Genomic DNA, 25,874 nt, shown 5'->3' with positions numbered 1-25,874 from the left:
TAAGTCGCTTCAGTCATGTCTGGCTCTGTGCGACCCCATAGACAGCAGCCCACCAGGCTCCCCCGTCCCTGGGATTCTCCAGGCAAGAACACTGGAGTGGGTTGCCATTTCCTTCTCCAATGCATGAAAGTGAAAAGTGAAAAGTGAAAGGGAAGTTGCTCAGTCGTGTCTGACTCCTAGCGACCCCATGGACTGCAGCCTACCAGGCTCCTCCATCCATGGGATTTTCCAGGCAAGAGTACTGGAGGGGGTTGCCATTGCCTTCTCCAAGAACCTCTATTTAACGACTCTTTAATCACCCTTTTGAATCCAAGCCTCTGAAGATGGGTAACACGAGTTGATAGTTACTGGCCTCTTTCTGCTCTTTTTCAGTAAGTCCAACCTGGCTTTGTCTAATATCTGTTTAAAATGTGGTGATATTTACCACCTTTTTGCAGTTTTGAGGCATTTACCAAAATTCTAACACAACCAGAAATGCCTATTCAATAATCAGTTATAAATAATTTTGGCTCTGAATTTCCTTGGCAAGCAGGTAAATCATGTCTTTGGCCTCAACAGCCTGTAACATATACATATTTATATATAGTTGTTGTTTATTCACTCAGTCATGTCCGACTCTGCAACCCCATGGACTGTAGCCCACTAGGCTCTGTCCATGGGATTTTCCAGGTAAGAAGACTGGAGTGGGTTGCCATTTCCTTCTCCAGGGGATCTTCCCGATCCAGGGATCAAACTTGCATCTCTTGCTTGGCAGGTGGAATGTTAACCACTGAGCCACCTGGGAAGCCCCATATATATATGTGTGTGTAAAATGTCATAAGTTGCCACTGATTAATCCCGTATTTGTATAGCAAGGTCAAACATTTTGTAAAGTTTTACTCAGATGTGAAGAAAAAAGGCTCTTTAATTTCTGTATCTGGTCTATTTTCTCCCAAAGTCCCAAAGTAGAGCAGGATGACAGAGCCGACCTCAAGGCTGATGAAGATCCACAGGACTCTCCAAGCACCACTCCATACAGTTCTGAGGCTGACTTTTTTCCTTGTGGCCAGGAAGTCTCATAGACTCCTGCTCACACAACATCCACTCGGGAAAGGAGAGAGGGGGGAAAGGTCCTTGAATGACTGAGCATTCATTCAACAGAGACTGTTTCAATTTGAAACAGAATGGTTAAACCAGAGAGACTGAGGTACCTGTAATCAGCAAGTCTGAGCACTAGCTCAGTCCCCAGCTTGGTTTCCAGTTCAGCTGAAACATGGTTTTCAGTAAGTCTTCCCTGCATTCATGGAAATAATGGAAGCAGCATCCAGAAATAACTTGAAACCAGTGTCCATCAGAATCCAAGTAAATGATGGTTTCTTAAATTGGATTTCAGGCGTTTTATTTTTTTTTAACCTTTCACATCATCGTTTTCAGTGACTAGTTTTAATTTAATATTAAAAGCAGCTCTAATATTAGCCCAAAAGAGTCCATGTTTGCTCTTCTCCTTGGGCCATTCCAAATAAGTTCTCTGTGCCATGAGAGCTCTTAGCTTGTGATATCTATCAGGAATGGTGTTCTGTGGAATGGGTTCCAGCAAGATCAGGATTAAGTTATTAGATCCTTCATGGAAGAGACTGTGGTGGGCAAAGTAGAGTTCATAATGGCACCACTCACTCTGGACAAAGTTGGGAGACAAAACGAAGATGGATTTGTAACTTTTCTCAATACAGTTGATGATATTTTCCACGATGCTCTTGCCAGCAACAAAGTTTCTCTCATGGAGACAAATCCTTATATTTTCTTTTTCTAGACAAGGTACCAGTTCATCCTTCACCCAGGCAGAGTCATGTTCACTGTATGAAATAAAAGCATGGAACTGAAGATTTCTTTGGAGTTCTTCCAAGGGTACATTCCTGGCCCTGCGCCGGGTCTGGGTCCACTGACATACCATCCTGAGGTACCAGGGCAGATCCAAGTAGATACAGAGGACAGTCACAGTAACAGCCAACACCAGCCCAGGGACCACAATGGTGACAATCAGCAGAGCTGTGTTACAGGATAACTCAGATACGTGGAAGTCCTTGAGAGGGGTTCCCTTATAGCTTTCCGGATAGTCACACTTATAAGAATCAGGCCAACCCTCTACCACTTCACTTGATACTCGGCCTACACTTTGGATAAACTCTCTTAGCTCACAGGAACATTGGAATGGATTGTTCCCTGCTTTGAGGGACCTAATCTTCTGGCAGCTCTGGAAGAAATCAGCTGATGGATTGGAAATTGAATTATAGTCAATGATCAGTATGGAAAGGCTGCTAAAGATACCACATCCAGGAAGGTGGGCTAAAGAATTGGAAGCAAGGTTGAGTTCTTGCAAAGTTTCTAGACGAGTGACATCTTTAGGGATGCTCCTTATTCTGTTGTTGTGAAGATCAAGAACCTTGATCCGAGGAGGTAAACATCTGAAAACAGAGTCAGTGAGTGCATTTGAAGATAAATTTAACACCACTATACTCCCAACCCAAGTGCAATTTCCATTACGTCTGTCATATTCCAAAGAATTCCAGCTAACATCCAGTGTTTCCAATGAAAGCATATCCTTAGTCATGAGACTTGTTTTGAAAAGGTCTTTTAATTCATTCTTTTGTAAGATAAGAGTCTCCAATCTAGCTAAAGTGTCACAATTTTGAAAGACACTATCTGTGAAAGCATTCTGGGTAAAGTTCAAAAACTTAAACGTGCTTGGTTCCTGAGGACAAAGCATGTGTATAAAGCGTGTGTCTGATATGGTTAACATCAGAATATTCATCTCAGAAAACACTGTGTATAATGCTGCCTGTGAAAAAATAAAAACTTCATTTGTAACATGTTCTATTGTCAGTGCCTTCAATGTCGTTTTATAATAAGTAAAAACTTCTTCATCAATGCTTTCAACTATTGTTAAATTGTAAATATTGAGATATTCTACAGGTCTGGGCCAAAGGAATTGAAAAACTTTAACCAAACATTTCCAAGTTGTTTCCATATGGTTGAGGGTAAAATTTAGTAAGGTTGATCCTCCAGTGAGTCCTGATAAAAATTTAAGTAAAACTTGGCAATTGTCATCATTCAATTTAATATTAGTCAGTTGTAAGCACCCTAAACTATTCACTGATATGTTCACTTGGACCGAGAAAAAGCTATTTGGGTGAAAAACAAGGTGAAGTTTCTTTGTATTTGGAATTTGAAGACTTTCTTTCTTATTTTCTTTCATATAATAATCTTCCAAATCCAGAAGGATACAACTTAGGTGCAAGTGAGCAACTGGTAGTAAATCTAATTGTTGTAACTTTGTAGCACTTAATCCTAAGAAATTCAGTTGGGTCAGGTTGCCAAATTCCTTACAGATAGGCAGGGCATCGAAGTCATTGAATGAGAGGTCTAAATGCTTGAGACTCTTGGTGACTGGATGACAGGATATCTTCTGCAACTGATTGTGCGATAAATCCAAATATTCCAAATCACGGTTGAACTTGAAAATACTAATATCAAGGCCCTGGATTCTATTATGGGAAAATCTCAGAACTTTCAGCCCTGAGAGAAAGCTGACATCAGACAGGTGAAGCTCAGATATGTTGTTTTGAGACAAGTCTAAGACTTGGGTTTTTGGTGGCAGGTCTTTGGGAACATGAATAAGGCTTTTTTTTGACATGTCTACCACAAGTTCACTTTCATCAGAGAACTGGATTATGGTTCCAAATACTAAGGCCACAATGTAAACAAAATGACAGCTTCTGATGGTAGATTCTTTGTCTTTGGTCATGGCGTTGATGTGACTATCTCCCGGAGGGTTGCTGCTGTTTTTCAGAACATCCTGATGTGCATCCAATTCTAGAAATATAATATATGTTAAGATGTATAAACATTAGCTGATTACTCTCAATCCTCAGCTTACTAAACATGAAATCTCAATGAGTTCTTCATTTACTATCAGGATCATTTCTGACCCCATAATTTAATGTGTCATTTTTTTCCAGTTATGCAAGTTGCTGGTGCTGGGAAAGGCAATGAAGACCTTGTTATCAAAGAACTGTGGTTGTGTGTTCCACTCAGGAGCCTGTCTTTGTGTACTCCGACTCAGAACTTTCTCAGGGCTGAAGCAGCCTCCTGGACAGTGTTTGGAAACCCTTAAAGGCATGTACACTACCCACAGCCACCTGGAGCCAGATAATGGATAGGGCAGGCAGCACATATACCAAAACCAGAAAGAAAGAAGCTGGGAAAGAAGATACAGGGGAGACAAAAGGCTTTGGACAGCTCCATGTACACCAAGCAATCGAGAAGGCCACATACTTGCCCAGGTCTGGATGCACACTCAGAGAAGACCTGAAAAATCCTAAACTTCCACCTCTGGTTGACTTTCAGGCTCTGTGCAAGGGGAAAGTAAAGGCTAAATCAGAGTTGTAAACAGGCTGACAAGCCCTGAAGAAGTGTTTCAACACGGAGCCAATATGCAAAGATCAGGTGTTTTTTGTTCTGTTCTGTTTCCCCAGACATTTAAGAAAACCTCTGCTAAATCACTAGCTGACCACTAAGCCAACGGAACAGAGAATTCAATGGCCACACACAAGAAGGAAAACAGTCTTTACAAAAATAATTTAGAAACATCACTAAACATGGTGCTTCCCTGGTGGTCCAGTGGTTAAGAATCCACCCGCCAATGCAGGGGACAGGAGTCTGATCCCTGGTCTGGGAAGATCCCACATGCTGTGGGGCAACTGAGCCAGCGTGCCACAACTACTGAGCCTGAGTGCCACTACTGCAGAAGCCAGTGCACCCTAGAGCCTGTGCTCCTCAACAAGAGAAACTTCTGCAGTGAGACGCCTATCTGCCGCAACTAGAGAGAGCCCACGTGCAGCAATAAGATCCAGCAGAGCCAAAAATACATAAATAAAAATGTAAAAAAAAAAAAAAAAATCCAAAAAAGAGGGGGCATATAAATATATATAGCTGATTCACTTTGCTGTACAGCAGAAACCAATACAACAATGTAAAGCAACTACACTCCAAGAAAAAAAAGTTATTAAACAAACAAATACACCCCACAACAAGCAGCAACAACAAACCCTGGGAAAGAGAAGAATCTGACTCACCACATTCTGGTATTTCCAGAGTTACCACATTATAATATTCAATATGTCTGGTTGAAGAAAACAAGCTTGAGGCATGCACACAAGAAAGAAAGCACTGTCCATTCATAGGGGGGAAGAATTAAAAGAACAAATTTAGAAAACTGACACTACCCAGCTTCAAGTCTTGCATAAAGCTATAGCAATCAAGACAGTGTGGTACTGATAAAAGAATGGACAGACAGATCAATGGTTCAGAAGAGACAGCTCAAAAATACACCCACACAAATATAGTCAGGTGATCTTTGACAAAGAAAAATCAGTGAAGAAAGGCTAGTCTCTTCAACAAACAGTACTGGAACCACTAGACATTCTACATGCGAAAAAGAAAAAAAATGACGGTCTGGCTCAAGACAGATGATAGAGCTAAATGTAAAATACAAAACTATAAAATTTCTAGAAGATAATATAGGGGAAAATCTAGGTGACCATGAATTTGGCAATGACTTTTAGATGCAACATCAAAAGCACAATCCATGAAAGAAAAAAATGTTAAATTGGACTTCATTAAAACTAAATTTTTCTGCTTTGCAAAAGACACTGTTAAGAACGTGAAAAGATAAGCCACAGACTGGGAGAAAATATTTGCAGGACACACATCTGATAAAGAACTTGTATCCAAAATAAATGAAGAAAAACTCAACAAAATATAAACAATGCAATTTAAAAATGGGCAAAAGATATTTCACCTAAGAAGATATACAAATGGCAAATAAAGACATGAAAAGACACTCAATACAATATATCATCAAGGAACTGAAAATTAAAACAGCAGTGAGGAACTACTACATACCTATAAGAATTGCCATGCTATGCTATGCTATGCTAAGTCGCTTCAGTCGTGTCCGACTCTGTGCAACCCCATAGACGGCAGCTCACCAGGCTCCGCCGTCCCTAGGACTCTCCAGGCAAGAATACTGCAGTGGGTTGCCATTTCTTTCTCCAGTGCATGAAAGGGAAAAGTGAAAGTGAAGTCGCTCAGTCGTGTCCGACTCTTAGCGACCCCATGGACCGTAGCCTACCAGGCTCCTCCGTCCATGGGATTTTCCAGGCAAGAGTACTGGAGTGGGGTGCCATTGCCAAGCAATCCTGAAATAGCACTAAAAGTTGGTAGGATATGGAGCAACAGGAACTTTCATTCACTGTTAAAATTTAAAAAGGCACAGATACTTTGGGAGACAGTCTGACAGTTTTTTTATGTAAAGCTAAACATGGCCTCACCATATGATGCAGCAGTCACACTCCTAGGTATTAACCCAAATGAACTGAAAATCTATGTCCACACAAAAACCTGCAGGTGGATGTTGATAGCTTTATTCATAACTGCCCCCAAACTGAAAGCAACAAGATGTCCTTCAACAAGCAAAAAAGGTAAACAAGCTGTGGTACATCCATCCAATGGATTGTTATGCAACAACAAAAAGATATAACCAGTCGAGCAATGGAGGAACCAAAATTCAGACTGCTAAGTGAAGAAGTCAATCAGAAAAGGCTACCAACTGTATCATTCCAGCTCTCTGACGTTCTGGAAAAGGCAAAACTAAAGAGGCATTAAGGATCAGTGGTTGACAAGAGTCAGAGGGAGGGATGAATAGGCAGAGCACATAGGATTTTTAGGGCACTGAAACTACCTCCATGTGATATTATAATGGTGGATATATGAGCTTATGCATTTGTCAAAACCTATAGGACAATGCAACACAAAGACTGAATCCTAATGTAAAGTATAGATGTTAGTTAATAATATATAAATATCAGTTCACCCATTATAATAAACAGACCACTAACGAAAAATGTTACAATAGGGAAAATTGCGTCGAGTGAAAAAAGGGATATATGGGAATTCTCTAACCTATTTACTCAAATTTTCTATAAGCCAAAAACTGCTCTAAAAAATAAAGTCCATTAATTAAAAAAAAAAAAAGGAGAAGAAAAGAAGTCAATAGAAATTGTCCCCGAAGAAGCACATGCACTGATTTGCTTGCCAAAGACTTTAAATCAATTGTCTTAGAAGTTAACTACATGACCATGGTCTCTTTTCACTGGACTCAGGATACTTTATTTCTCTTTCAAAGGACAGTCCTCTTATCCCCTCAAAATGTTTTGCTGGTCAGTTTAATCATCTAAAATTATTCAAAAGGGTAAACAAGGAGCTACTGCCAGAAACCACAGACATTCTTGAGTCTGCATCAGTATTCAATTTGGTATTACTTCAGCCATCTGCTGCAACCAGTGATATCACCCACCATGGGTGAAGGGTTAACAAACCCATTTCTCTCCTTATTCGTGGACTAATCTGATCTCTTTTCTGAAAATCTGAAACATGGGGAATGTCAGCTGTGTTCTCAGAAAAAAAGCACTTCTGGTAAAGATGACTGTTTAGGGGACTCCCCTGGTGGTCCAGGGTATGAAACCCTATACTCCCAACGCAGGGGGCACAGGTTCAATCCCTGGTTATGGAACTAAAATCCCACATGCCGCAACTGGTGCGCCACAACAAAGACCCAGCATGGCCAATACAAATAATTTAAAAAATATGACCACTGAGCAGTAAATAGCATCCAGGCTGAAAGAACTGTGTATGAACTATAAATACCATGTAGGAACCTGAGTTCTATTTCTTCCCCTGTATCTTTCTTGGTAAAGTGGGACCAAGTGTGGCCTGCGCTTCCCAGGTGGCACTAGTGGTTAAGAACCCACTTGACAATGCAGGAGATGTAAGAGATACAGGTTTGATCCCTGGGTGCGGTAGATGCCCTGGAGAAGGAAATGGCAACCCATTCCAGTATTCTTGCCTAGAAAATCCCACGGACAGAGAAGCCTGAAGGGCTACAGTCCACAAGGTCACAAAGAGTTAGACATGACTGAATCGATGGAGCATGCACGCAAGTGTGGCCTATTGGAGTTTGTGCATCTGAATTTTGAGATGAGCCTGAGAGGTCCTCCTGGGTGAGTGTTGCAGATCCATGCCAACAGGGCACTAGATCTTCAGATCCTCAACTCAACTTGGCTAAAGCAATATGAAATGAAAAGGATAGGGAGGAAGGTGGTTGACAAGTCCCTGAGGCCTGATTGGAAGGCCCATCCACCAGCAGCTTGACCCCTAAATGTCTATGGCATATGACAGGGGGTGAATCCTTTTGAGAGGACAGATGAAAATGTGAGAAATGAGAGCTGGACCATAAAGAAGACTGAGCGCTGAAGAATTGATGCTTTCTAATTGCGGTGGTGGAGAAGACTCTTGAAAGTCCCTTGGACTTTAAGGAGATCAGACCAGTCAATCCTAAAGGAAATCAACCCTAAATAGTCATTGGAACAATTTATGCTGAAGCTGAAGCTCCAATACTATGGCCACCTCACGCGAAGAGCTGACGCATTGGAAAAGACCTTAATGCTGGGAAAGATTGAAGACAGGAAGAGAAGGGGGTGACAAAGGATGAGATGGTTAGATAGCATCACCAACTCAAGGGACGTGAATTTGAACAAATTCCAGGAGATAGTGGAGGACAGAGGAGCCTGCTGTACTGAAGTCTATGAGGTCCCCAAGAGTCAGACATGACTTAGTGACTGAACAGCAACAGATAAAGATAGGAATGAGGCCATGTTTGTGTTATAAGAAAGAGCTACATACACTCTCAAACTCCATGAACTGGACTTCACCAAAACCAGCTGTAGCTGGCCTGGCAGAGACAACGCTACTCTTTGTGGAGCCATTTGATAAGATACAGTTAATACAGGCCAAATCTGGCATTGATGACTAGCTGAGGGGTGGAGGCAGATGCACCAGCCCACAGACCCCCTAACTGTGACTGAGACAAAGAGGGAACTAAAACTATGCCAAAGGTCAAGCAAGAAGCCAGTCCCAGCAATTCAGCTACACACTCATCAGTCTATGCCACTCCAGCTCTGACCTGCACAGAAAAATACCTGTGAGCACCCACAGAGAACAAGAGTTGGCCAGGACAGACCAGGACCCACAGCTGCCTAACTCCCACAGCAGCATCTTGAGAGCAGCAGTGTTAGCGGTGATGGCTACAGAGCAGCCTCCGACACCCACACCAGAATGCCCACACCACACCTGCCTGGAACTGCCTACAGGTAGAGGTTAGCAGTGCCTTCACAGACCCACAGGGGCAGTTGATATAACACACATACTGTGCTCTTTCCATTCACAGGAAAATGTTTTTAGTTATGGGATCTTATTTTCAGACATAATTCCCATACAAACGGGTATGGGTTTTTCCAATTCACATTAGACCAGAAGCATCAAATTCAGAGAGACAGGATTTGGCACTTGATAATCTGGAATCATCAAATTCCTATAGTCGACATGCTGATAAACAGGAGATGATAGAGAAATATTAAAAAGTATATTGAAGGAATCAGCAGGCACACCAGAATAAAGTGGACGCATATAAAAGAGAACAGTCTTCCCAGAGCCCAGAAAGTGTCACCCTATTACAGTGGATGACAGACATTGCCTCTCATGACAACGATGCAGAGTGAATGAGAAAAGATGACCTGGTTGAGAAGAGGCAGGTGTATGACCCCATGGACTCAATATTTGCTACCAGGACAAAGGGCTAGAACTTCAAAGCTTCCTCAATCCCATTTAGGGTCTGATCTCCATACAAAAAGCATCTAGGAGGCTCCAGGGGACCAAAGCAGGCAACCACATTTCTTAAGTAGGATCCTGTGTAGCTAGTATAACTGAGAACAGATTTAGACTACTTGTTGTTCAGTTTTATTAACAAAAAGATCTACTGTTCATTACTTGAGGGTATACTGGACATTGCAAAATAGTTAAGAGATGAGTAGTTTCAATAAGTGATACTTTGGAAGAGTAAAAACTCTTCCTGGTTGGGGAAATTTCATTATAAATTGGCACATAGTAGTGAAAAGTCCCTCCCTGCTCCTCCAATACAGCATTTCCCAATTGCCCATCAGTACAGTCATATTTCCGTCTACAAAATTAACTTTTAAAATCACTTTTTAAAATGTTCTAAATATTCTCTGGATCAAGAAAACTACATTTTCAATTATAAACATTAAAAACGGTGAGAGTCAACAAGGTGATGGGCACTTGCTCTAGCCAGAATCTCTTGCCCTAAATCCCCAAAACGATGAAATACACACACATATAAAATCAGAAAGGGAAGTGTTTAGGGGAACTGAAACTAAGAGAAGTCTCTGAAATCCACAAGCAGATCGAACTATACAGACAATACTAGTCTTCCAGAGATGTCTACTTCCTAATCCCAGGATTTGTAAGTATGCTGTTACATGGAAAGGGGGATTTAAAGCTGCAGGTAGCATTAAGGCTGCTAATCAGCAGATCTTAAAATTTACACGAGTGGGCCCAATGCAATCACAAGTATCTTTAGAAGTAGAAGACAGAGGCAGAAGAGATCAGAGTGATGGGATATGAGAAAGACATGACCTTCCCTGAGGAAGGGGGCCATGAGCCAAAGTATGCAGGCAGCCTCTAGAAGCTCAAAAAGGCAAGTGAGTGGATTCTCCCCCAGAGCCTCCAGAAGCAATGCAGACTTGCCAACACCTTAACTTAAACCCAACAAGACCAATGTTGGATTGCTAGCCTACAGAACTGTAAAATGATAGAGTGTGCTTTTTAAGCTACTAAGTTTGTGGTAATTTGTTACAGCAGCAAAATAAAATTGATACAGACTAGTTTGGTCCACCCTTCCAACAAGCAGGCTGTGAAAACAGATCAACAAGCAGTTATACATAAGCGTCCCTGGTGGCTCAGATGGTAAAGAATCCGCCTGTGACGCAGGAGACCCAGGTTCAACCCCTGGGTCCGGAAGATCTCTTAGAGAAAGGAATGGCTACCTTTCCTTGCCTGGAGAATCCCGTGGACAGAGGAGCCTGGAAGGCTACAGTCCATGGGGTCACAAAGAATCAGACTGATGGACGATTATCCAACTATCAATCACAAACAAGAAGCATGACACTTTTACAAAGTAAACACTGTGACAGAAAGGAACCAAACGCAAAATATAAGAGACGTTAACACCCGTGGAGACAGAGATAAAAGAGAAAAACAGGCATTTATAATAGACAGATATCCTCAGAGAGAGAAAACTCTAAAAAAGAATGGAGTAGGAATCATGAACATTAAAAACTTAATAACTGAAATGGAAGACTTACTGGACGAGTTGAACTGCAGAGTGGCACTGCTAATGTAAGAATGAGTGAGACAGAAGACCAAAGAGAGGCATTTCCCCAAAATACAGTCCAAGAAGCCAAAGAGATTAAATATACGAAAGAAATGCTAAAAAAAATGTGGAAGACAGACACACTATATTACTAAAGGATAAACTCTATGCTCTGAAAAAGAAACTGACTCAAAAAAACTGGGAATCAAAAAGGAGTACTGTGAAAAGAAAGTACAAAGTGTATTGCTAAGTCCTAATATGGATTGATGGAAATTTCACTAACAATCTGAAATTTAAATTGTCAGTGTTAACAAGGGGGATAGTGGATAGTGGAGGGAGAGGGCGAGAGTGGACCAAAAGCATGTTACAATCCTTGCCTGACTTGAGAAGAAGCTATATTTACCAAGTAACTCAATATTCTGTTAGAAAAATATATAAGCTTAAGTATGTATATTATCAAATTAAGAGTAATTATTATAAAATACAAATAAAATATAAACTCTAACTATTTGGTAGCAGGGAAAAGATCAGATATGAGAAACCCTATTCAATCTCGCTCTGTGCTGAAGAAATAACACACGATGATTAATTCAGATGTTTTGGGATTGTAACCATGACTAATTATTAGCAAATCCATGACAATAACACAGCAGTGGGTTAAAGGAAAAAAACAGATGAGCATCTCCATAGACGTTAAAAATTCACTTGATAAAATTCAGCATTCATCTTTGACTAAAAACATGTTAATTAAAGTATACATGCAAAAGATACTTCTAAAACTTGATAAAGAATATATCAAGTATCTGACTTAAACCAATATCCTACTCCCAAAGCATTTCCATGAAGGTCAATATCAGGGATGCCCACTACTTTTTTAGAATGTTTATTTACTTATTTGTCTGCACCGGGTCTTAGTTGCTGTATGCAGGATCTTTAGTTGTGGCACGTGAACTCTGCAGTTGCCGTATAAAGAGGCTGAAGGCTCAGTCACTGGACCACCAAGGAAGTCCCTCAAGGATCCCCACTATTATTTAACACTGTTCTAGAAGTCCTAGTCATTGTAATGAAGGGGGTGGGGGACGAGAGACAGGAATATTGGAATGGAGGAAATAAAATTATCATTATTTTTAATTATATGATTGTCACTGTGGAAAATCCAAGAGAGGTAATTGAAAACCCGTTAGAACCAGTAAAAGAGTACAGTACAGGGGTCAGTACAAAATAAATTATTTTTTAAAAATCTGTCCAAAAGTAGCAGATTGTCAAATAAATTATGGTATCTTCATACAATTAAATAATGAAAATCTAACTCCATGGACGAAGAAAGCACTGGCGACCCACTCCAGTACTCTTGCCCAGAAAATCCCATGGACGGAGGAGCCTGGTAGGCTGCAGTCCATGGGGTTGCGAAGAGTCAGATGCGACTGAGCAACTTCTCTTTCACTTTTCACTTTCATGCATTGGAGAAGGAAATGGCAACCCACCCCAGTGTTCTTGCCTGGAGAATCCCAGGGACGGAGGAGCCTGGTGGGCTGCCGTCTATGGGGTCACACAGAGTCGGATACGACTTAGCAGCAGCAGCAACTCCATGGAAAACTGCTCACTATATATATGTGACAAAAGTAGTTTTCTTATAAAATGTACAGCAGTTAATATGTACACATACATATGGAAAAATATAAGATACATATCAAGATATTAACAGTGGTTATTTCTGCATGGTAAAATTTTAAGAAGGGTTTATTTTCCTTTTAGTTGTTTCCTGTATCTTTCAAATTTTGGACGTTTAAAATTAAGGAGAGCACATTATTTGCTCAGAAAATTTACCCCTTCAAAATCATCAGTGAATAATATGACTAATGTTCAATTTCACAAAAATTAAAATCATATTAAATAAAAAAATATATAACATCTAAATGAAACTTGTGATATTAGACTGAATCTTATTTTAGACAGACCTGCTGTAAAAGTTACCTGAGTAACAAATGGAGAGAGGATTTTAGGAGGGAACAGGCATTAGAATCTCTTAAGACATAAATGTTACCTTTTATAATGTTATATGGATACATTAGGAAACTGTACTTCTTTTAGAGATACAGAATGAAGCATTTAGAGATGAAACATTAGCATGCCTATAATTTATGATACTTAAGTATAAAAAGACAAAGTGAATCAAATGGGATTTTTTTCTTAAATATTTTTTAAAAGGCATGATTATTTTCACCTACCAAATTGGGAAAATTCAAAAATATAATACCCAATGTTGGCAGGTGGGACTAAAATGAGAACTCTCATTTAATGCTGGCAGGAATGAAAAATTAGTACAACTTTTCTGAAAAGCAACTTGGTCACATAGAGAAATTCCTTAAAAATATGCTTACCTTTATTTTAGCAGTTCTACTTCTCAAAATTTCTTCTAAAGAAATACACATAAAAATATTACTATGAGGATGCTCATCAGGATGAAAAACTGAAAAAAAATCATAAATGACTAAGTATAGAAAATTGTTTAATCAGTTATGATACACCCATATTATGGAATGGTATATGCAGCCATAAATATTGCACTTTGGGGGGAAAAGTCTACAATATAACGTTAAATGAATAAAAGAATACAAAATTGTGTGCATAGTAGGATTCTAGTTTTATTAAATATGATTAAAATCTAACATATACACAATGCCTAGGGGGAAAAAAGAATGGAAAGAAATAAACAAAATGCTAATAGTGATTGTCTCTAGATCTCTAAATCATAGATGAATTTAATTTTTTCTCATAACTTTGGTATATTTCCAAAATTTCTAATTTTGAACATCTTTTATAAGTTGAAAGACTTGTCTGAAAATATAGCTAATATTAAAGAAACACACTTGTATTATTTGTGTGGGAAGAGAGAGAGAGGGAGGAAGAGAGAACTTTTTCCTCTTGATAGATAATTGACACCTCTGAATAAGAACCCATGCAAAGGTCTCTGGATGGTGTCTGTGTTCAGGGAACTGAAACTTAGCCACTATGTGGGAAAGTTGATCAGCTTCCCTGATATTACCCTGCCTCCAAAACACAAAGATTCCTCCAGGATCATTTATACCCTCGTGTGGTTCCTAGTGTTTACATTTAAGCCAAGAGTTTCTCTAGTTTAGGGGAAAAAAAGGGAGATGAAAGAACGGAAGATTAGAGAGCTCACAGCTTTTTCTTTCAAGGAAGTGAAAGAGACAAAAGGTAAAAAAAAATTTTTTTTCTTTAATGCATCAAATGCAGACCTTCATTGCTGGGGCGTATAAATACGAACAGCACAAGCTTAATCCCTGCTTTCAAATGCTTATGCGGGGAGACAGATGTAAGAAGCTCTGTATCAAGAAAAAAAATAGTGGATAAGATCTATGAAAATCAAAACTATGAAAAATGAAAAACCAGAAAAACATGAGATTCCATTATCAAATCAACAAATATGCAAGAGAAATATTGTTTTATTTGTCAAAGTTTGGGTGAGAAAGTTGAATAAGGCAAGTTCTGGGCCAGTCCCTGCCACTTCCTTCATTTAATAACTGTTTATTCTGAGTGAGTACGTGCCAGCCCTGCCCCAGACCTTCATTGCTGGGGCGTATAAATACGAACAGCACAAGCTTAATCCCTGCTTTCAAATGCTTATGAATAAGTGACAGACACAAATAAACGATTCCAGAACCGTGTTACAGCAAGAATCAAACACTCACGTCTACTATAAAAATATATAACATGTGATAGCATAGGTGTCATGGAACCAGGAAAACGTGAGAAGACAGAATGTAGTAGACAAAAACGGAAGAAAGCAATAACATCAGTTAGCTTTTTTTCCCTTAAATATGACAAGTGCTGGTAATTTCTGTATCTTTCAAGATAGCCATATATTCGTCTTTCTTGTATAACAGAAAGAACGTTTGCAAGATTAAAAAAAAATCACCTTAAAATCATTTTGCAAAAACTTTACCTATTTCCTATACAACCGTTAGCATTTTCTTGCTTATTTGAAGTAATTATTCCATAATTTGAAAAATCCACAAAAGTCTTCTTACTTACCAAGATTTCTTTCTTAGAAGGAGAGAAAATAACTTCTAAAAGTACGGAAAAAGAAGAGCTTGACAGAATGCAAGTCCTTAGTCTAAGTAAAACAGTATCACAGAAACGGTTTTGCGCCATCTGTCGGACTTTACTGTAATTACTCCTGCACACGAATTTCCCTTCTAAGGTCCTGAGCAAAGCACGTCCATCAGTAGGTTTTTCAGAACTACAGACTAAAACAGTAATCAAAATTTTAAATTCATATGATCACCCAGCTTATGACAATGTCAGTGTGAAGAAAAATGTTTTTCTAAGAGAATCTTTATCTGTAAGAGTTTGCAACCTGAGTGTTAAATTGTCACCACAGTGGAAAGTTATTCAACTTAGCCTGTTTTATCACCATATTTAGTATTTCCAAAATAATTGCAACTACCATGATCAAGCAATTTGGGAGCATTATTTTAGCGAGCTGGGACACTAAAATAAAATAAGCTTAGGTTCCAGAACTGGTTTTTAAAAAATCAGCTTTTAAGAAAGTTTAATAGTTAGCACATCTGGGGGAAATTGCATTCTGTTTCTCCATGTTCTGACCAACATTTGGTATGGCTAGATGTCTTCATTTTTAATTCTAGAATTATAAATAATAATGATATCCTGCAAGACTGATTAAAAATTAATTTTCTAAAGGCCATTTAGAATAATTTAGAGCAATATAAAAAAAGGTTTATGATACAAAAAGAGGATGTCCGGTTAACAAGATAATTCAGGCATCCAGGATACCTTGTTTCCAAGACGCTCCCTTCAATGAGGTTCTGTAAGGAACTGAACACATGAGTTAAAGAGTCATTCTATAATTAATCCCAGTCTTTGGCATTATTTCCCATCATTAAAAAAATAAGTTAAGACTCTACTGTCTGATATCCACAACAAAGTTGGACATCAGGGTAAGAATCACTTCTGCTTTCAGGACGAAAGGAAAGGCCAACTTCTTGAGATTCATTCTTACTCATCAAACATAATGGGAAGCCTTTGCAGGCCAGGGGAGGATCAGCAAGGAGTGGCTGGATCTTTGCTAAATGAGGAGAAGAGATGGCTAGAGGGGAGTGGGTCTCTGACCCTTGGAAACCATCTTTGCGAAACAGAGGAGAAAGGAACCAGCTATGGGGAATTTCAAACAACATGGGACCAAAGGCTTTAAGAAATATGCGCACACACATCACTGCTGATGTGGTCGCATCACATGGTGACAAAATGTTTGTGAGGTTTGGTCACAAACGCTCATTAGGGTATTGCATAATAACACTGGTTTCTGGGAACAAGGAGACTGTTCTTTTGAGGCTGTTATGATTCTGAGAAATGTCTTTAAGGAGATGACAAAACCCACAAAAATCAGGTGACATGGAAGACGGCATGACAGTGGAACAAACAGACAGTGCTGGGCGGAAGTTCTCCCAAGGCTGTGCCCTAGCTGTGTGGCCCTGGGCAAGTGACTTAACCCCAAAGACTCCATTGATTCATTCATAAAATGGGAGTGCTCATGAGTTTTTCAGACTTCCCTGGTGGCTCAGACATTAAAGAATCGGCCTGCAATGCGGGAGAACTGAGTTCGATGCCTGGGTTGGGAAGATTCCCTGGAGGAGGGAATGGCAACCCACTCCTGTATTCTTGCCTAAGAATCCCATGGACAGAGAAGCCTGGCGGCTATGGTCCATGGGGTCACGAAGAGTTGGACACAACTGAGCGACTAACACTTATGAGTTTTAGGCAAGACAATAATAAAAAAGTGGCTGGAATAGTGATGGCCCAAGAAGACAAGTCATTATAGTAAAGAGTTTTGGAATTCTATGCAAGTCTTACATTTTTTTATGCTGAGGTGGAAAGACTTCAGGATATACTGTTAAATGAAGAAAAGCAAAGAAAAGAAGAGTAGGAGAATGTGACAGCATTTGTGTAAAATCTGGTCCCTCAGACACCTGCACAGGTTATCTTTTTGCCAGGAACAAGATATACACAAAGGAGACACACACACACACACACACACACGGAAAGGAACAGACCAGGTGAAAACAGAGGCGCGCACGCGCGCGCACACACACACACACACACACACACACAGGGAAAGGAACAGACCAGGTGAAAACAGAAGCAGAAATTGGAAGTCTGCAGCCACAGCCAAGGAATGCCCGGAACCACCAGAAGCTAGCAGCCCTGTCAGCACCTTGATTTTGGATTTCTGGCATCCAAAAGTGTGAAAGAATCAATTTCTCTTGTTTTAAACCACCAATTTGTGGGAATATTTTATGGCAGCCACAGGTATCTAACACAAGGGTCAACATAGTTATGCTAACATCTGCATAAAAATCTTTTTTTTCTGAGGGGATATTTAAAAAGCTGTTACCTTTGAGCAGAAGAACCATATTTTTACTCATCCTTTTATATTCTTCTGTCCTGTTTTAATGTCTTTGCTTTGTACATGCATTACTTTTATTTTAAAAAAACAAAATAGCATTATAGCAGGATATATTCTTGCCTGGAAAATCCCATGGACGGAGGAGCCTGGTAGGCTGCAGTCCATGGGGTCGCGAAGAGTCGGACACGACTGAGCGACTTCACTCTCACTTTTCCCTTTCAGGCACTGGAGAAGGAAATGGCAACCCACTCCAGTATTCTTGCCTGGAGAATCCCAGGGACGGCGGAGCCTGATGGGCTGCCGTCTATGGGGTCACACAGAGTCGGACATGACTGAAGCGACTTAGCAGCAGCAGCAGCAGCAGTAGCAGCAGCATAGCAGGATAAGTAAAATAGTCTAAAGCCAGCAAATATACTGTCCCCATACAGAAGCAAGACATTACTTTAGTGATTTTTGCTCTTTAAAAAAACTTTCTTTAAAATCAATAAATAAATATCACCTACCAACAGCTCGGAAATAAATTATATGAAAATGATCAATATCATAAAATATACAAACCACTAGAAATAAAACTGATAACTCAAATATAAATATTAAAACCAAAATCTGCTGAATATTTTTAAAGCCACATTCCAGGAGAAACTTGCAACACATGTGGCCACAAAAAGATTAATATTAGAAACATACAAAAAGTTCCCATAAATCCATATTAAAATGACTAACAAACCCAATCGGTGATGGTGGAATTGCAAAGGATATAAACAAATGGGTAACCTTCAGACAACTGAGAGACACCACTGTACACCTCTTTGAGGGAAAAAATTAAAATATCTATAATACCTGCTTCGAACTATGGTGCTAGAGAAGTCTTGAGAGTCCCTTGGACAGCAAGGAGATCAAACCAGCCAATCCTAAAGGAAATCAATCCTACCCTAGTCATTGGAAGGACTGATGCTGAAGCTGAAGCTTCAATATTTTGGCCACCTGATGCAAAGAGCTGACTAATTGGAAGAGACCCTGAGGCTGAGCAAGACTGAGGGCAGGAAGAGAAGGGGATGACACAGGACGAGATGGTTGGATGGCATCCCCAACTCAATGGACATGAGTTTGAGCAAACTCCAAGAGATAATAAAGGACAGGGAACCTCGGCGTGCTGCAGTCAATGAGGTCACAAAGAGTCGGACACAACTGAGCGACTGAACAACAACAAACATAATACCCCCACTGTTGGTCAGAGTGTGAGCAAACAGGAGCTCTCACGTATGTCCAGAGAACCTGACTTAAACAGTCCAGGATGGAGCCAGCCATCAGTATTATTTTGAAAATTCTTCAGGTGATTCTACTCCAACCTAGTGAGGATCAGAGACCCTGAGATCTAAATGCCAGACTCTGCTCTTCTTTACACCAAAAATCCTTGAAAGAGTTGTTTCACTCACTGTCTCTAATTATTCTCCTCCCATTCTCTCAAACCCACTCAATGCAAGTATCCTTCCCCACAGCTCCAGAGAAACAACCCTTCTGAAGGTCACCAATGACCACACTGCCAAATCCAAGGGTCAAGTCTCAACTTTCATCTTAACTACCAGCAGCATTTAACACAGTGAGAAGGATATGAAAAGTTTTCTTACTTGATTGCTGGAGGAATCAGGCATCCTGACTTCAGACTATACACAAAGCTACAGTAATCAAAATGGTATGATACTGGCACAAAAACAGAAATATAAATCAATGGGACAGAATCAGTTCACTTCAGTCACTCAGTCGTGTCCAACTCTTTGCCACCCCATAAACCGCAGCACGCCAGGCCTCCCTGTCCATCACCAACTCCTGGAGTTTACCCAAACCCATGTCCATTGAGTTGGTGATGCCATCCAACCATCTCATCCTCTGTCGTCCCCTTCTCCTTCTGCCCCCAATCCTTCCCAGCATTAGGGTCTTTTCCAATGAGTTAACTCTTCGCATGAGGTGGCCAAAGTATTGGAGTTTCAGCTTCAACATCAGTCCTTCCAATGAACACCCAGGATTGATCGCCTTTAGGATGGACTGGTTGGCTCTCCTTGCAGTCCAAGGGACTCTCAAGAGTCTTCTCCAACACCACAGTTCAAAAGCATCAATTCTTCGGCACTCAGCTTTCTTCATGGTCAAACTCTAACATCCATACATGACTACAGGAAAAACCATAGCCTTGACTAGGCGGACCTTTGTTGGCAAAGTAATGTCTCTGCTTTTCAATATGCTATCTAGGTTGGTCATAACCTTCCTTCCAAGGAGTAAGCGTCTTTTAATTTCATGGCTGCAATCACCATCTGCAGCAATTCTGGAGCCCCCAAAAAATAAATTCTGACACTGTTTCCACTGTTTCCCCATCTATTTCCCATGAAGTGATGGGACCAGATGCCATGATCTTAGTTTTCTGAACGTTGAGCTTTAAGCCAACTTTTTCACTCTCCTCTTTCACTTTCATCAAGAGGCTCTTTAGTTCTTCTTCACTTTCTGCCATAAGGGTGGTGTCATCTGCATATCTGAGGTTATTGATATTTCTCCCGGCAATCTTGATTCCAACTTGTGTTTCTTCCAGCCCAGCGTTTCTCATGATGTACTCTGCATATAAGTTAAATAAGCAGGGTGACAATATACAGCCTTGTACTCCTTTTCCTATTTGGAACCAGTCTATTGTCCCATGTACACTTCTAACTGTTGCTTCCTGACCTGCATACAGATATCTCAGGAGGCAGGTCAGGCGGTCTGGTACTCCCATCTCTTTCAGAATTTTCCACAGTTTATTGTGATCCACACAGTCAAAGGCTTTGGCATAGTCAATAAAGCAGAAATAGATGTTTTTCTGGAACTCTCTTGCTTTTTCGATGATCCAGCGGATATTGGCAATTTGATCTCTGGTGCCTCTGCCTTTTCGAAAACCAGCTTGAACATCTGGAAGTTCACAGTTCACGTATTGCTGAAGCCTGGCTTGGAGAATTTTGAGCATTACTTTACTAGCGTGTGAGATGAGTGTAGTTGTGCAGTAGTTTGAACATTCTTTGGCATTGCCTTTCTTTGGGATTGGAATGAAAACTGACCTTTTCCAGTCCTGTGGCCACTGCTGAGTTTTCTAGATTTGCTGGCATATCGAGTGCAGCACTTTCACAGCATCATCTTTCAGGATTTGAAATAGCTCAACTGGAATTCCATCACCTCCACTAGCTTTGTTCGTAGTGATGCTTTCTAAGGCCCACTTGACTTCACATTCCAGGATGTCTGGCTCTAGGTGAGTGATCACACCATCGTGATTATCTGGGTCGTGAAGATCTTTTTTGTACAGTTCTTCTGTGTATTCTTGCCACCTCTTCTTAATATATTCTGCTTCTGTTAGGTCCATACCATGTCTGTCCTTTATTGAGCCCATCTTTGCATGAAATGTTCCCTTGGTATTGCAACGGTCCACGCAGAGGCGTGGCAGCTGCGACGGTCTGCGTGGAAGCGTGGCCAAGAGGAGCTACCCCACAGCCGAGGCTAGGGGCAGCGGCCAAGAGAAGCTATCCCTGGCCAGAGGCCGGGGGCGGCGGCCCAGAGGAGCTACCCCGGGCCGGAGGCCGGGGGTGGGGGTGGGGCGGCAGTGGTGAGAGGAGCTACCTCGCGCTCGAGACCGGGGGGCGGCGGCCAGGAGGAGTCACCCCAGGTCCAAGGAGCGGCGGCTGCATGGGCACAGGAGGGCCGAGAGGAGTTATTCCACATTCAAGGTCAGGAGGGGCCGTCATGAGTAGATACCCCTTGTCCAAGGTAAGGAGCAATGGCTGCACTTTGCTGGAGCAGCCGTGAAGAGATACCCCACGTCCAAGGGAAGAGAAACCCAAGTAAGACGGTAGGTGTTGCAAGAGGGCATCAGAGGGCAGACACACTGAAACTATAATCACAGAAAACTAGCCAATCTGATCACACGGACCACAGCCTTGTCTATCTCAATGAAACTAAGCCATGCCGTGTGGGGCCACCCAAGACAGATGGGTCATGGTGGAGAGGTCTGACAGAATGTGATCTACTGGAGAAGGGCATGGCAAACCACTTCAGTATTCTTGCCTTGAGAACCCCATGAACAGTATGAAAAGGCAAAAAGATAGGACACTGAAAGAGGAACTCCCCAGGTCGGTAGGTGCCCAATATACTACTGGAGATCAGTGGAGAAATAACTCCAGAAAGAATGATGGGATGGAGCCAAAGCAAAAACAATACCCAGCTGTGGATGTGACTGGTGATAGAAGCAAAGTCCGATGCTGTAAAGAGCAATATTGCATAGGAACCTGGAATGTTAGGTCTATGAATCAAGGCAAATTGGAAGTGGTTAAACAGGAGATGGCAAGAGTGAACATCGACATTCTGGGAATCAGTAAACTAAGATGGACTGGAATGGGTGAATTTAACTCAGATGACCATTATATCTACTAATGTGGGCAGGAATCCCTTAGAAGAAATGGAGTAGCCATCATGGTCAACAAAAGAGTCCGAAAGGCAGTACTTGGATGCAATCTCAAAAACGACAGAATGATCTCTGTTCGTTTCCAAGGCAAACTATTCAATATCACGGTAATCCAAGTCTATGCCCCAACCAGTAACGCTGAAGAAGCTGAACTTGAACGGTTCTATGAAGACCTACAAGACCTTTTGAACTAACACCCAAAAAAGATGTCCTTTTCATCATAGGGGACTGGAATGCAAAAGTAGGAAGTCAGGAAACACCTGGAGTAACAGGCAAATTTGGCCTTGGAGTACAGAATGAAGCAGGGCAAAGGCTAATAGAGTTTTGCCAAGAGAACGCACTGGTCATGGCAAACACCCTCTTCCAACAACACAAGAGAAAACTCTACACATGGACATCACCAGATGGTCAACACCGAAATCAGATTGATTACATTCTTTGCAGCCATAGGTGGAGAAGCTCTATACAGTCAGCAAAAACAAGACCGGGAGCAGACTGTGGCTCAGATCATGAACTCCTTATTGCCAAATTCAGACTTAAATTGAAGAAAGTAGGGAAAACCACTAGACCATTCAGGTATGACCTAAATCAAATCCCTTATGATTATACAGTGGAAGTGACAAATAGATTTAATGGACTAGATCTGATAGACAGAGTGCCTGATGAACTATCGACAGAGGTTCGGAACATTGTACAGGAGACAGGGATCAAGACCATCCCCATTGGACTGAATAGAAAGCCCATAAATAAACCGACACACCTATGGTCAATTAATCTATGACAAAAGAGGCAAAACTATACAATGGAAAAAAACAATCTCTTCAATAAACAGTGCTGGGAAAACTGAACAGCTATATGTAAGAAATAGGAAATTAGAATATTCTTTAACACCATACACAAAAATAAACTCAAAATGGATTAAAAACCTACATGTAAGACCAGATACTATAAAACTCTTAGAAGAAAACATAAGCAGAACACTCTTTACATAAATAGCAGCAATATCTTTTTCAAGCTGTCTCCTAGAGTGATGGAAATAAAAACAAAAATAAACAAATGGGACCTAATTAAACTCAAAAGTGTTTACACAGCAAAGGAAACCATAAACAAAATGAAATGACAACCCACAGAATGGGAGAAAATATTTGCAACCAACAAGGGATTAGTCTCTAAAATTTACAAACAACTAATGAGGCCCAATTAAAATAAATAAATAAATAAGAAGACCTAAACAGACATTTTTCCAAAGAAGACATATAGCTGACCAAGAAGTACATGAAAAGACATTCAACATTGCTAATTATTAGAGAAATGCAAATCAAAACTATAACTAGATGTCATCTCACATCAGTCAGTATAGCCATCATCAAAAAATCTACAAAGAATAAATGCTGGAGGAGGTGTGAAGAAAAGGGAACCCTCCTACACTGTTGGTAGGAATGTAAATTGGTACAGTCACTATGGAGAACAGTAGGGAGGTTCCTTAAAAAACTAAAAATGGAACTATCATAGATCCAACAATCCCACTCCTGGACATATATCTGGAGAAAAACATGGTTTGAAAGGCTACATGCACCCCAATGTTCATTGCAACCTTGTTTACAATAGCCAAGACATGGAAGCAACCTAAATGTCTACAGATGACTGGATAAAGAAAATATGGTACATATATATAATGGAATATTACTCAGCCATTAAAAAGAATGAAATAATGCTATTTGCAGCAACATAGATGGATCTAGACATCATCATACTAAGTGAAGTCAGACAGAGAAAGACAAATATAATGGTGCTTATATGTAAAATCTTTAAAAAATTGTACAAATGAACTTTTTTTTTTTTTTACAACACAGAAACAGATTAACAGACGTTGAGAACAAACTTATTGTTGGGGGTGGGGAGAAGGGGAAGAGGGTGATAGATTAGGAGTTTGGGATTGATCTATTTAAAATAGATAACCAACAAGGAACTACTGTATAGCACAAGGAACTGTGCCCAATATTCTGCAATAACCTGAATGGGAAAGAATTTGAAAAAGAATAGATACATGAATGTGTATAACTGAATCACTTTGCTATACACCTGAAACTAACATGACATTATTAACTGACTATACTCCAATATAAAATAAAAATAAAAATTTAAATTAAAAAAAAGGATGGGGGTGTGGAATGCCTGATTGGGCTGTTGCCTTTCAGCGGGGTAGAGAGGGGCAGGTTTGGCAAAGGAACTTGCTGTGCCCTGTGCTAAGTCGCTTCAGTTGTGTCCGACTCTTTGCGACCCTGTGGACTATAGCCTGCCAAGCTCCTCTGTCCATGGAACTTTCCAGGCAAGAATACTGGAGTGGGTCCAGTTGCCATGCCCTCCTCCAGGGCATCTTCCGGACCCAAGGATCCAACCGGTATCTCTTACGTCTCCTGCATTAGCAGGTGCGTTCTTTAACCCAAGGCACACGTAAGTCACGGCACGGTGTCTGTGGTACACCACAACACACCTGGAATACAATTTGCTAACACCACTGAAGAACTCAGAAAAAAATAACTGCTTTCAAAATTTCCTTTTTATATAAAAATACATATACTATATATTCACAAGAACAGGTTTATACTGTACATGCACTGTTCTAAGTTTCCCCTGCCCTCACTTAATACTCGGCTGTGGCCCGCCTTCCCTCCATATCAACAAACCGGACATAGAGTTATAATTTGTCACAGCTACCCCATACCTGGTCGTTTGAAGTTACTAAAAATTACTTCACCAATCTTTTGTTGGGAGGGCAGTTTACTTCCGGGTTGTTTTCTCTGGCATAAACAATCACAGTCAACATCCTCGGACACACAAGTGTGCACATTTGACTGTTTTATTTAGCACAAATTCGCGGATGTGGAATTTCTGGGCCAAAGCTAACACATTTGAATTTTGATCCACGTTTCCAAACTGGCCTTCTAGAAAGTGTTTTTATTCGGTTGACCGGTTTTAAATCAGATGACACTCTCGCAAACAGGGTAAGGGAAAGCTATTTAAAGCACCATGGGGTTGAGGGGAGGGCGGAGGAGTGGGATCCAAAACTCTTACTGAACTTGAGCAACCCCTTCCTGGTTTAACTGCGCAGTTTCCTGGGCGCTTTTAAAGGAAGGAAAGGGAACCGGAGAGCCCCAAGATCCGCCCCGGGCGGGGGTGGGCGCCCCTCCAGCTCACCAGGCGGCACGAAGTTTGGAAAAACCAAGTTTCCGATGGTTGGTCGGAAGTGCGGCCGGGACCCCCCACCTCGACCCGCGCAGCCTGGGTGAGGGGGTGCCGGGACCTCCGCCGCGCTCCGGGCTGGGACTGGGCCACGGGGGCGGGGCCCTGGTGGGGCCGCGGGGCGGGGCAGCTCCACCAGTCCGCCTTGTCCCCCTCCGGCCCGCCCTCCGGCCGCGTCCCCGCCAGCCCTGCCGACGTGGCGGGGCGGGACCCGGCGCCGCTCCCGCGCGCACTCGGCCGCCTGAGCGGTAAGAGCCCCAGGCACCTCTCGCCTTCACCCCCTTCCTCGGGCGGGCGGGGGGATGCGGGGACAGCTGCCGCGGGGTGATGGGGATTCCCTGCCCTCTGTTTATCCTGTTCGGTACCCAGAGTCGGCAGGAGCTGGGCAC

General features: G+C 41.3%; 2 protein-coding genes across 14 annotated transcripts in view; one reads left to right on the top strand and one right to left on the bottom strand.

Moving 5' to 3' along the window:
* Positions 1–886: 886 nt before the first annotated feature.
* TLR6 (toll like receptor 6) lies at positions 887–25,565 on the bottom strand. 6 transcript variants are annotated; one of them, XM_081525370.1, is made up of 5 exons: positions 25,441–25,565; positions 13,705–13,739; positions 12,822–12,926; positions 4,312–4,386; positions 887–3,849 (listed from the first exon to the last, which is right to left on the bottom strand). In XM_081525370.1, the coding sequence occupies exon 5, from the start codon at positions 3,779–3,781 to the stop codon at positions 1,388–1,390; it is 2,394 nt and encodes a 797-aa protein (XP_081381496.1). In that variant the 5' UTR covers positions 3,782–3,849; positions 4,312–4,386; positions 12,822–12,926; positions 13,705–13,739; positions 25,441–25,565; the 3' UTR covers positions 887–1,387. The 6 variants fall into 6 exon arrangements, with proteins under 6 accessions (XP_081381496.1, XP_081381421.1, XP_081381332.1 ...); XM_081525295.1 differs by lacking the exon at positions 4,312–4,386 and having other exon boundaries at positions 12,808–12,926; XM_081525206.1 differs by lacking the exons at positions 4,312–4,386; positions 12,822–12,926 and having other exon boundaries at positions 13,705–13,793.
* FAM114A1 (family with sequence similarity 114 member A1) overlaps positions 25,351–25,874 on the top strand; it is a 72,520-nt gene continuing 71,996 nt past the window's right edge. For 3 of the 8 annotated variants that reach the window (XM_081526332.1, XM_081526229.1, XM_081525905.1), the window contains exon 1: positions 25,351–25,528. The gene's annotated coding sequence lies outside the window, so the exon portion shown is untranslated. Of the gene's footprint in view, positions 25,529–25,686; positions 25,734–25,874 lie in introns of those variants that run through there. The other 5 variants (XM_081525988.1, XM_081526151.1, XM_081525721.1 and 2 more) reach the window with 2 other exon arrangements.

This window comes from Giraffa tippelskirchi, chromosome 1 (assembly GCF_054371585.1).
Source record: "Giraffa tippelskirchi isolate mGirTip1 chromosome 1, T2T-mGirTip1v1.2.pri, whole genome shotgun sequence".
Taxonomy (NCBI): Eukaryota; Metazoa; Chordata; class Mammalia; order Artiodactyla; family Giraffidae; genus Giraffa; species Giraffa tippelskirchi.
The sequence above is the reverse complement of the archived record's forward strand: the minus strand, read 5'-3'. Positions and strand labels throughout refer to the sequence as shown.